Source organism: Chlorocebus sabaeus, chromosome 7 (genome assembly GCF_047675955.1).
Source record: "Chlorocebus sabaeus isolate Y175 chromosome 7, mChlSab1.0.hap1, whole genome shotgun sequence".
Lineage (NCBI taxonomy): Eukaryota > Metazoa > Chordata > Mammalia > Primates > Cercopithecidae > Chlorocebus > Chlorocebus sabaeus.
The window spans coordinates 28076245-28089530 of NC_132910.1; the positions used below are offsets into that span (position 1 = coordinate 28076245).

Here is a 13286-nt window from a genome sequence, read left to right on the forward strand (position 1 = left end):
CTGATAAACCTACATTGACACATCTTAATCACCCAAAGTCCATAGTTTATATTAGGGTTCACTGTTGCTGTTGTGCATTTTGTAGGTTTGGACAAATGTCTAATGACATATATCCACCATTATAGTATCATATAGAATAGTTTCACTGCCCTAAAAATCCTCTGTGCTCCACCCATTCCTCCTTGCATCGCCCCTAAGACCTGGCAACCACTGATCTTTTTATTGTCTCCATTGTTCTGCCTTTTCCAGAATGTCAGTCATGTAGTTGGAATCATATGGTTTGTAGCCTTTTCAGACTGGCTTCTTTCATCTAGTGAAATGCATGTTAGTTTCCTTCATATTTTTTTCATGGCTTGACAGCTTTTTTTTTTTTTTTTTTTTTTAAGTAATGAATAACATTCCATTGTGTAGATATACCACAGTTTATTCACCTACTGCAGGACAGCCTTGTTGCTTCCATGTTTTGGCAATTATGAATAAAACTGCTGTTGTAAACATCCATGTGTGGGTTTTTGTGTGGACATGAGTTTTCAGCTCCTTTGGATAAATGCCAAGGAATGTGATCACTGGACCTTATGGTAAGAGTATGTTTAATTTTGTAAGAAGCTGCCAAACTTCTTTTAAAAGTGGCTGTGCCATTTTGCATTACCACCCGCAATGAATGAGAGCTTCTCTTGCTCCACATCCTCACCAGCATTTGGTGTTGCCAATGTTCTGGATTTTGGCTGTTCTAATAGGTGTGTAGTGGTATCTTGGTTTGGTTTGGTTGTTTTTTGTTTTTGCCTATGACACAGCCCTCAGGAGGTCCTGAGAACATGTTCCCCAGTATCTTGTTGTTTTAATTTGTAATTTCCTAGTGACTTATGATGACAGCCTTTTCATTTGCGTATTTGCCGTCTGTATATCTTCTTAGGATGTCTTTGGCAAGTTTTTAAATCAGGTTGCTTTCTTATTGTCGAGTTTTAAGTGATTTTAATATATATATATATATATATAGAGAGAGAGAGAGAGAGTTTCTAAGTAATTTTATTTTGAGACAACTGTCTGGAGTTTACAATGCCATGATTGATAGTCTTTTTCCTCTTCTCCAGACGGGCTCTGAAAACCATCTGGAGGAGCTTGTAAATGAGAAGGTCTTGCCCTCCTAAATGTATGAGGAGGCTTTGCTTTGGCTTTTGGAAGTCATCCACAGGTGATGGAATCCCAGCACCCAAGAGCCCCTATGATTAAGCCTTCTCAAAAAGCTTCCCTTTCCTTCCCTCTTTCCCCTTCTCTCTGCCTCCCATGAGCTTTTTCTGACTCTAATTTCTCTCATTCAGCTTTGTGTTTAGCTTTCTTACCACAAACAAATTGTTTCTAGTGTAGTTGAGATTCCAGGAAGATTGCCAGGGTGTATCCTTCAATTCCATAAAAAGGAAAGATATTAACTAAAAACATACAAAGTCTCCTTCACCCATGCCTATTCTCTTACTAAGCTTTTCTCCTCTTCACACAAACAACCCCAGCAGATACACAATTTCGGTCTCAATCACTCTTCCACCTCTCTCATTTCTTGGCGCATGCAGAATGTCATTTCCAGCATGCAGCAAATCACATCAAAGTGCTGCCTGTGCCCAAAGGCCACGTGACTTCCTCTGAGCTCCTCATTCCTCCTTGCTAGCCTGGGTGATTAATTGGAGGCAGATAGGTTAGAGTGTTGGGCAGTTACTCCTAGCGATGACAAACAAGGAGGCTGAGCAAGGCCCAAATACGGCCCTTTTTACCCACCCTTCCAAACACCAAACCTCTTGCACAAGAGACCATTTATAAGCTGGGTCCTCTGCCTGTAAGCCTACTAAATGATAACAGCTCAGTGGTGCTGACTGCTTTGTCTCCCTCTCTTCCAGCTCCTCTACTAGTGACCTCTCCAACTATGACCATGCCTATCTAAGGCGGAGCCCTGACCAGTGCAGCTCTCAGGGGAGCATGGAGAGCCTGGAGCCCAGTGGGGCATACCCACCCTGCCATCTTTCCCCTGCCAAGTCCACCGGCAGCATTGACCAGCTCAGCCACTTCCATAACAAGAGAGACTCGGCTTACAGCTCTTTCTCCACCAGTTCTAGCATCCTGGAGTATCCGCCCCCTAGCATCTCTGCCCGGGAGCGTTCAAGCTCCATGGACAATACTTCTGCTCGAGGTGGCCTCCTTGAAGGGATGAGGCAGGCAGATATTCGCTATGTCAAGACAGTCTATGACACCCGGAGGGGAGTCTCAGCAGAGTATGAGGTGAACTCTTCAGCCCTGCTGCTTCAAGGTAGGGAGGCCCGAGCCTCAGCAGATGGTCAGGGCTATGATAAATGGTCTAATATTCCTCGGGGCAAGGGAGTGCCACCCCCATCCTGGAGCCAGCAGTGCCCCAGTTCCTTGGAGACTGCCACGGACAACCTTCCTCCTAAGGTGGGTGCACCCCTGCCTCCAGCTCGGAGTGACAGTTATGCAGCATTTCGGCACCGTGAGCGGCCCAGCTCCTGGTCTAGCCTTGATCAGAAACGGCTCTGCCGGTCTCAGGCAAACTCTTTAGGCTCCCTGAAGTCTCCATTCATAGAGGAGCAGCTGCATACTGTGCTGGAGAAGAGTCCAGAGAACAGCCCCCCAGTGAAGCCCAAGCATAACTATACCCAGAAGGCCCAACCTGGCCAACCTCTGCTGCCGACCAGCATCTACCCTGTACCTTCCCTGGAGCCACACTTTGCCCAGGTGCCTCAGCCTTCTGTGAGTAGCAACGGTATGCTGTACCCTGCACTGGCCAAGGAGAGTGGATACATAGCCCCTCAGGGAGCGTGCAACAAGATGGCTACCATTGATGAGAATGGGAACCAGAACGGATCTAGCAGGCCTGGGTTTGCCTTTTGCCAGCCCTTAGAACATGACTTGCTGTCCCCAGTGGAGAAGAAACCAGAAGCTACAGTCAAGTATGTCCCCTCCAAAGTCCATTTTTCTTCAGTGCCTGAAAATGAGGAGGATGCCTCCCTGAAGAGACATCTCACACCTCCCCAAGGCAACAGCCCACATTCCAATGAGAGAAAGAGCACCCACAGCAACAAACCATCTTCTCATCCCCACAGCCTCAAATGCCCTCAGGCTCAGGCCTGGCAAGCGGGTGAAGACAAGAGATCTTCCAGGCTCTCAGAGCCTTGGGAGGGTGATTTCCAGGAAGACCACAATGCCAACCTCTGGAGGAGGCTGGAGAGAGAAGGCCTAGGCCAGAGCCTGTCAGGCAACTTTGGCAAGACCAAGTCAGCCTTCTCATCTCTCCAGAACATTCCTGAGAGTCTGAGAAGACACAGCAGCCTGGAGCTAGGCCGGGGAGTCCAGGAGGGTTACCCGGGAGGCAGGCCCACCTGTGCAGTCAACACCAAGGCAGAAGACCCTGGGAGGAAAGCCGCTCCTGACCTTGGGAGCCATCTGGACCGGCAGCTTTCCTACCCGCGGCCCGAGGGGAGGACCGGTGCCTCGGCCTCTTTCCACAGCACAGACTCAAGGCCTGAAGAGCTGCCTGCCGCCTCGCACCCTCACACATCCAGTCTCGGCCGGAGGGGGCCCGGCCCAGGCAGCGCCTCGGCTCTTCAGGGCTTTCAGTACGGGAAGCCCCACTGCTCGGTGCTGGAGAAGGTCTCCAAATTCGAGCAGCGAGAGCAAGGGAGCCAGAGACCGAGTGTGGGCGGCTCCGGTTTTGGCCAGAACTATAGGCCCCACAGGACAGTCTCAACTTCCAGTACTTCGGGGAATGACTTCGAGGAGATAAAAGCCCACATCCGTTTCTCTGAGTCAGCTGAACCCCTAGGCAACGGGGAGCAGCACTTCAAAAACGGGGAGCTGAAGTTGGAAGAGGCTTCCTGGCAGCCCTGTGGTCAGCAGCTGAGCCGAGGAGCCTCGGACAGCGGCCGTGGCCCCCAGAGGCCGGATGCTAGGCTCCTCCGCAGCCAGAGCACCTTCCAGCTCTCTAGCGAGCCAGAGAGGGAGCCCGAGTGGCGGGACAGGCCCGGCTCGCCCGAGTCGCCCCTGCTGGATGCCCCCTTCAGTCGCGCCTACCGGAACAGCATCAAGGATGCACAGTCTCGTGTCTTGGGGGCCACTTCCTTTCGACGCCGAGACCTGGAGCTGGGGGCGCCTGTGGCATCGAAGTCCTGGCGGCCGCGGCCTTCCTCGGCCCACGTGGGGCTGCGGAGCCCCGAGGCGCCGGCTTCCGCCTCCCCGCACACGCCCCGGGAGCGGCACAGTGTGACCCCTGCGGAGGGCGACCTGGCCAGGCCCGTGCCCGCTGCCGCCCGGAGAGGGGCTCGCCGGCGCCTGACTCCCGAGCAGAAGAAGCGCTCCTACTCCGAGCCCGAGAAGATGAACGAGGTGGGGGTCGCGGAGGAGGCCGAACCAACACCCCTGGGCCCGCAGAGGAATGGGATGCGTTTCCCGGACGTGGCCGACCGGCGCCGCCTCTTCGAGCGCGATGGCAAGGCCTGCTCCACGCTCAGCCTGTCGGGGCCCGAGCTGAAGCAGTTCCAGCAGAGCGCCCTGGCCGACTACATCCAGCGCAAGACCGGCAAGAGGCCTACCTCCGCCGCTGGCTGCAGCCTCCAGGAGCCCGGGCCACTGCGCGAGCGCGCCCAGAGTGCCTACCTCCAGCCTGGCCCCGCAGCGCTCGAAGGCTCCGGCCTCACCTCAGCCTCCAGCTTGAGCTCGCTGCGGGAGCCCAGCCTGCAGCCCCGCAGGGAGGCCACACTCCTGCCGGCCACAGTTGCAGAAACCTCTCAGGCTCCCCGAGATCGCAGCAGCTCCTTTGCCGGTGGCCGCCGCCTCTGGGAACGGCGACGCGGGGACCCACAGGTCCCAAGGGAGCTGCTCAGTGGAGCAAACGGTGGAACAAGGGGCACCCAGAGAGTGGATGAGACCCACAGGGAGCCATCCTCCTGGGGGGCCAGGGCTGGGAAGTCCATGTCAGCTGAGGACCTGCTGGAACGCTCAGACGTCCTCGCCGGCCCTGTCCACGTGAGGTCCAGGTCATCTCCCGCCACTGCGGACAAGCACCAGGTATGTGCAACCAGCAAGTCCTGGCCTCGGACTGTCCCTTCCTCCCTAGAAGCTTTAATGGAGCTCCCCAACCCCCCACACTCTCACTCCCTCTCCCAGTTCAGTTTTCCTTGTGAAAACAGAAAAGTAGCATTTGTTTTCATGAGTTGAGTTTCTCAAGTGTCCCTGCCTGGTTTCCTTACAAAGATATAGGTATCTAGATTACCTATATTGTTATACAGATTATCTATCTATCTCCTTTTTAGGAAGTCACCACCTCTCAATGCAAAAATGCAAGGTTAGGAAAAATTAGGGATTATCTTTTTTGGTTTTTGTTTTTTAATGGATTAGAGTGTGGATCTGAGTATTTAAAACGTTTTAGCTTTGCACCCTTTCTGTTTCTATTGGACTTTGCATCTACAAAATAGCTAGAGTGATTGACATTGATAGTCATTGGTTATTGAATTCCTGGCCCTCAGCTAAGTGTGTGGCAGGTCCTGAGCTAAGTGTAATCTATATTTATTATTTCATTTAACCCTCATGATAATCCTGTGCAGTAGAGTATATTATACATGTCAGATCCCTGTGTCTCAGACTCCCACCTGAGCTCTTTCTGTGCATTATCCTGGTGAGGAGAGAAAATAAAAACTCAAAATGTCACATAAAAGGATTTTCTAATAAAGGCACCAAATGCTGCAAGGGTTATAAAGTACTTTCCCCTGAAAATTTTAAGCAATGCTAGGAATAGAAGCTGAGCATTCTGACTCCTAGGAGCCTATTAATTTCCCCAATTCTTAGCCTATCCTCAGGCTTCACTTCCACTGGAGATCAGTGGCCTGCCTCATGCTTCCCTTCCCACCGAAGAAAATAATAGGAATCACATACCTGTTAGCACAGGGAAGGAAGAACTCTGCTCCACTGCCTGCTCTCAGATTCTGCTGTTTTTCCTTTCAGAGAAGTCAGCCATTCAGCAAGTATCTGTAGAGCATGGGTTGTATGAAAAATGCTGTGTTATAGCATCAAAGGATACACAAAGGAAAAAAAAGGCTCATGCCTTTCTGGGGTTCACAATTAAGCAAGGAATACGGCCTTATATATATAAATAATTCTAATATGACTAGTGAATGTTTTGGGAATGGTGATCAATAATATGCTATGGTAAGGAAAGTGATTAATTCTGAGGTGATCTGAAAGTGCTTCTCCTGAAGGTAAATGGGATTTGGGGCCAGGATGTAAAAGATGGGCATGATGACAAGAGATTAGGCGAGAGGGAATACATCGATCGGAAGAAACCAGTTGAGACAAAGAAAGATTCAGCAGTTACTGGCTGAGAAGTTTGCTGCACTCTAGCACACACATACAAACACCCTTCTGAGAGAAAATACTGTCCCTTCCCAGATGTTTTCTGTTTAGAATTGTACAGAAATATATTCTCCCAGTATAAACCCCCGACAAATGTAGAGGCAACTTCCCATAAGCCTTCAGTAGCTTTTTCCTCCTTCAGAATGAACAGAGCTAATTCTGACTCCCTATCCTACCAATAACACACATTTAAAATCCATATATGTAGCACGCACTTTCATCTAGCTTGATAGATTTTAGCAACTTAACTGCATAGCAGTCTAAACACCCTCCTTTCTCTCCCCGTGTTTTAAAGAAAATAGAAATGCTTAGGTGAAAACCAAATCATTATTGTTTATTCCCCATTAGATATTGTTATTTTGTCTTAGAGGTTGGTTGGATGGCTATGAATGTTATTTTATCTTTTCCCCCAAATATTTCTTAAGCCTGGTTGATTAAGAAATAAAGCTAAAACATGGGTGTTAAGGGAAGTGAAGAGATTCCTCCAAATCCCAATTAAATACTTTGTATTATTTGGGAAACTTTTTAGAAAGACAAGTGAATACAGAACAGTACTTGGGTACCCTTTTCATAAAGGGAATGCGATATTTAGATGTTATTTAATTTAATTTAGATGTTATTTAATATGCAGGCAGAGGGGGAAATATTTCCAAATGAAATACTTCTTTTGTACTGCTTTGCTCCAACAAATTCTGAAATTTCTGAACAATGCATCGTCTCTTATATTGGCACTGTGCCAGGACTGCATTCTTGAACTTCCTCCTGGTCTCCTGCACAGCAGCCAGACCTACGCTGACTGGAGAAGCATCTCACGGCAAGGCGGTCTGCTCCTTGCATCCTCTTCGTCATCTGCCTTATTTGTAGTTATGATGAGTTAAAAATAAAACAAAGTTACTCTCACCACATAACTATTGTGGTTATTTTATATATATATATATATATATATATATATATATATTTCCTATTGAATACATTTCAAGAACATTACTAGTAAGCTTTTGGGAAGGTTTGTTAATCATTTTTCTCATCCTTGCTTTAGAGAATTCTGACAAGTTAAGTGACCTTGTAGAGGCTGTCTGCCTGAGTTAAAACCAAAATGTGGAGTGTGTTTCTGCTGCTGGCTTAGTTGATGCTATCTCTAACAAATGCTGCTTGCTCTTACCAGTCAGATGCTGACAGGGCAGGATTTTACAAGTTTTTGACAAGGATTTAGCTCTTTTTCAAAATTCTCATTAGTGAGGCCTTTCTGCCTCCAAAAACAAAGTCATCATGGAAATCAGTTCCTCTGTATATGACAGTTGATCCATCTCTGGCCTGAAATAATGACTGCAGGAGGCTACCATTTTGAACTACTTGTAGCCTGAGACCTTCTCATATATTTGGCAGGTCTGGCCTTTCCTCAGCCAGCTTGAAATCCTCTCTGAAACATGCAACCTTCCATTTTCTTCTCTGTAATTCTTCTTCATTGCAGAATAAATAGATACTAGTGGGGGAGTTTAAGTGCACATCAGACTCTTGCCTGTTGCCACTTTCTTTCTGTGAGACCTTGGAAAGCTTAACCTGTTAAAAGTGGGTAGGACCTGCAAAGCTACAGAAAGATATCCAACATTTCTGCCTTAGAGACAGAAATGTGTGTCTGTTCATTGCATAGATTTAAAATATAGTAGAGCCTATAAAGAGAAACCCTTGGAGAAATAAGATTACTGGTGGGGATTTTTCCCCCAGATGCTAAGTTAGAGACTTCTCTGGTTCTCACAGTATTTTGTCTGATGTATAACATAATCACTATGAGATGCTGTGACAAACCTTATTGCATTGCTGAGGAAATTGCTCAATGCATGGAACCACAGTATTGGATATAGACTTGATTCTGTGGAATGCAACTTGTAAATCTTTTTTAGTACCTTTCTACATGCACACATTTAAGCTTATACAAAACAGAATCGACTTTCCACAAAATGTGAAGATACAAATAGCTAACAATAATCAAAATTTTGCTGTCTGCCAGTCATTGTGTTGTGTTTTATAAGTATAAAGTTAGTCTTGGCTGGGTGCTGTGGCGCACACCTGTAATCCCAGCACCTTGGGAGGCCAAAGTGGGTAGATTGCTTGAGGCCAGGAGTTCGAGATCAGCCTGGCCAACATGGCAAAACCCCGTCTCTACTAAAAATACCAAAATTAGCTAGGCATGGTGGTGTGCCTCTGTAGTCCCAGCTACTTGGGAGACTGAGGCATGAGAATTGCTTGAACTCAGGAGGCAGAGGTTGCAGTGAGCTGACATCGCGCCACTGCCCTCCAGCCTGGGCAACAGAGCGAGACTCTGTCTCAAAAAATAAAATAAAATAAAATTAGTCCTCACATCTGTGCAATGAGGTAAATACTATTATTATCTCTAAGTTATAGAACAATGAACCAAGTCACAAAGAGGATACAAAATTTGCCCAAAGTAGTAAGGTGAGGTTTTGACCCCATACTGCCTGACTGCAGAGTCGTTAAGTCAATGTACCATGCTGTCTCCTTGAATAAAAAGAGGCTGGGAATGGGGAAAGAGAGGCAAGAGTTAAACGTTCTGTATCTGAAAATATCAGCCAATGAATTTATTTCATTTTAACATTTATTGATTACTATTTCAGTCAGCATCATATAATGGTCAAGGATGGACCAGATATGCGACAGTGGTCCCATAAGATTATAATACCATACTTTTACCGTACCTTCTCCATGTTTAGAAACAAAAATACATATCATTGTGTTGCAACTGCCTACAGTATTCAGTACAGTAATATGCTGTACAAGTTTGTAGCCTAGGAGCAATAGGCCTATACCATATAGCCTAGGGATGTAGTAGTCTATGTCATCTGGTTTCTGTAAGCACACTCTATGATGTTTGTACAAGGACAAAATTGCCTAATGATGCATTTCTCAGAACATATCCCTGTTGTTAAGTGACACATGACATCAGATTTTTCATAAGGATTTCTAGTTAATTTTAGTAGTTACTTGAAATATTCTAAAGTAGGTGAATATTGTTGTCTTCACATTTCATCAGTGACAAGAGATATTGAGATAACTAACTTGGAACCCAAAACAAGAGGACTGAAATTCAGTAGACTTTAGATTTACATTATTATTATTATTATTATTATTATTTTTGGAGATGGAGTGGCGCGATCTCAGCTCATTGCAAGCTCCGCCTCCCGGGTTCATGTCATTCTCCTTCCTCAGCCTCCCGAGTACCTGGGACTACAGGCGTCTGCCACCATGCCCGGGTAATAATTTTTTTTGTACTTTTAGTAGAGATGGGGTTTCACCGTGTTAGCCAGGATGGTCTCGATCTCCTGACCTCGTGATCTGCCCGTCTCCATCTCCCAAAGTGCTGGGATCACAGGCGTGAGCCACCGTGCCCAGCTGATTTACATTATTAAGTATGCTAAGAACTGGTGTATTTTTAAGTCAATTTTGAGATAATTAACAAAAATAAATTAGACAAGAAGTTGGTATAATTCTATGCCTAGTATTTTTCCCATAGCCACTGCTTTTTTGCTGTAATTGCCATAATAAGTACTTTGTACTTCTTACCAGTTCACAGAAAATTTAAGTCTTGACAGTGAATATATGCTTAAATTAAAGCAAGAAATGCAACAGGAATTTATCTTCTTGGACTTGTATCAGATTGGGAAGATATTTTCCTTTGTCCAAGTGGTATTTTGATTGACAGAAGATTGAGATAATTCTCTCAATCATTTATTACTGGGTCTAATTCCTTTATTTTACCTACATCCACATAAATAGTTTAAGCTTGATATTGTAGGGGCCAAATCATGTGAATACAGAAGTTAGATTCATTGTCAAACTGAAATGCAAAGGATATAATAGGATATGAATATATATTTATACTTTACTGTGTTAGGAGCTCACATGGGACCTAGGCTTTTCCAATTAATTATTGGCAAAGTGGCATATTCATGTCAACACAGGGAAAAGTGGTGGGAAAAGACATAAATTTCATGGAGAGCAGGAATTCTCATTCCCTACGATGATACTTGAGTGAATCAGAACACTATGGAATTCATTTTTCTCAAGCCATTCAAGTCTGATTGCATCCAGCCCAGCTGCCATTCAACCTGTAAAGATTCCATGGCAAGACCTTGGGCTTTGAGGAGATCATGGCTTGAATCATAGTTTCTCCACTTACTTAACTGTGGGCAAGATACGTCACCTCGCTGAGCTGCAATTACATACCCCGCTTCCAACTGTTATAGATTAAGTTACAAAAAAAAAAAAAGTCAAGTGTCTAATATTCCAGGCATATAATTTGTTGGTGCAAGGTACTTAGCAGACTGTCTGGTACACAGTAAATACCCAGTACCTGTAGCTGCAATTATGAATAATGTTCAGGGGTTTGTTTCTTCTGCCTGCTATCACCTTTGACCCTTTCCATTGCTTATTAGTTTCTCAGCCACTAAACAGAAACAATGAGGAACGGGGTGAAGAGCAGTTAACCCTTTGGGCAGGGTTAAATGGCAAAATAAATTACTGAAATTAAGTTAGAGATTATATATGGATTTATTTTTTTCTGGTTTTTGCCTGTCTCCTGTCATAAATAATTGGGAGTTGAATATTATCATCAATAGCAACATCATCATCTTCATCATGGACCTGAACACAGGGACCAAACTGTATACTGTCAAAAACTGACAACCCTTTCAGGACTCCAGTATATACCCTCATTGATAAAAAACAACTACCCCTGAAAAGTCCCTAGAGTTATTGATCTCACATGTGAGTGAACTTTTTCCCAGAACTTATTACAACCCAATTACAATCCAAATTCATATCTTCACTAATTGTAACTAAGAACATTTGAGATTTTTGCAAAATGTAATAGTCTATCCTTTCCCGTCATCTCTCATATTTCCCTATTGCCATTTGAAAAGTTTGACCCATTGAATTCATTGTCTTCATTACCCTATTTCAAGTTTAGCAGTTGTTTTGAACTCTGGAGATAATCGTTAGGAGACTTCTCTTACTTAGGAAACATCCTTGTTAGAGGAGGCACCTGGTGAGACAGACTGAAGTTCAAATTCTGACTCTGCCACTTTTTTTTTAAAAATCTTCAGCTTATCTCCTGCATCGATGCCATGGGATTATGTAAGAGTGCCACCACGTGGCCTGACAATAGTAGGTTGCCAGTAAATAGGTGTTTCTTTTCCTTTTTACCCCACCCCCTTGGTAAATTTAAACACCTGTTTATTGGCAGTAATGCTGTGTCTTTCTTGTGTTTCAAGGATGTGCTTTTGGGGCAAGACAATGGCTTTGGTCTTGTGAAGGATCCATGTTATTTGGCTGGTCCTGGATCTAGGTATGTACGTGTACTTATGATGCTCTCCACGTATGAATGCTGCTGGTGTTAAACTACTCTTGTTCCTTTCTACAAGAAATTGAAATATGATGTTGTATAGTGTCACATGCTTTTTTGATTTGTCTAGGCCATGGATAACTTTTTATTTTCCATTTAGAAATGATTTTCTTTGAGAATGACACTTGTTCAAAATAGGTTTTGAACATGTGCTATTGAGGACAAGGTAGACTTGGCTAACCAGTTTGACAACAGAATAATTAATGGAGGTGCTTTTCTCGCGCATGCCCCTTGGCTCTCACAAACAGGGCCTCCTGTGTAGCTGATCTCATCCAGCTCTGTGTGCAGAGCATCACGTCTGGTGACCACAGTGCTAGGGAAGAATGGGCATTTCATGAACAGCTTCACAGAGGAAGGCAAACTGTAAGCATTGGAGGTGAAAAATAAAGCTCAAAATCATAATTTTATACATGTGGGGATAGAAAACAGAGGAAAGTCATTTTTTTAAAATGCCATCAAAATCATATTCTAGGTAGAAAAATATAATGAGCACTTTTTTAGAATTTAAAATTTTGAACTGTTCACATGGGACTTAATAAGTAGAAATTTCCAGAAAGGGTTTTTCTCTGAACCATGTACTCTGTATGTAGTTTTAATGCAGCATTACAGATCTACTTTAATCTATTATTACTAATGATAATATACCTACACCCTACCTACTCCTTTCCATGTTTTTAAGCCATTTCCCTAATTTTTCTTATATTTCATTCAATCATTGTTTCTACATTCACCTTCTTAATAACACAACGCAATACTGTCAAGTAGAAGCAGCCAACGTGGTCAGGAAGTAGGTATTAATTACCTGCTTTCCAGCCAACATCAGCCTTCTATATTTATATGCTCTGGCTCCTATAGCTGTGTTGACAAGGAAGAAAGTATTCAAGGTGAGACTGAGGACTTTGGTTAGTTTGGGTGCATTAATTAAAAGCTAGAGACAAGGGAAAAGTAACAATAAACTAGAGCACTGCTAAAGAAAATTGGTCTGAAATCAAAGGTGGGACTAAACAACAAACAATCAAATAACCCTATTTTAAAATGGGCAAAGGTGAAAAAAGAACAAGATCATGTCCTTTGCAGCAACATGGATGGAGCTGAAGGCCATTATCCTAAGCAAATGAACACAGGAACAAAAAAACAAATACCACATATTCTCACTTACAAGTGGAAGCTAAACATTAAGTACACATGGACACAGAGAAGGGAACAATAGACACTGGTGCCTGTTTGAGGGCGGAGGGTGGTAGGAAGGTGAGGATTGAAAAAACTATACCTATCAGGTACTGTGCTTACCTGGGTGACAAAATTATCTGTACGCCAAACCCCAGCGACATGCAATTTACCCATGTAACAAACCTGTACATGTAGTCCTTGAACCTAAAATAAAAGTTGGAAAGGGAAAAAAAAATTGAAGGTGACAGGTGAGTGGACTGCTTGTTGGCTCAGTGGCAATATCGACAATCTG

The 13286-nt window shown here is 44.4% G+C and overlaps 1 protein-coding gene across 4 annotated transcripts in view; it reads left to right on the plus strand.

Annotated features, from left to right (window-relative positions):
* Positions 1–13286, plus strand: part of SHROOM3 (shroom family member 3) — a 345976-nt gene that overhangs the window by 302705 nt on the left and 29985 nt on the right. For all 4 annotated transcript variants that reach the window (XM_073017420.1, XM_037988966.2, XM_007998951.3 and 1 more), the window contains 2 exons: positions 1887–5064; positions 11694–11767. In XM_073017420.1, coding sequence (XP_072873521.1) covers positions 1887–5064; positions 11694–11767 — 3252 coding nt within the window. The remainder of the gene's footprint in view (positions 1–1886; positions 5065–11693; positions 11768–13286) is intronic.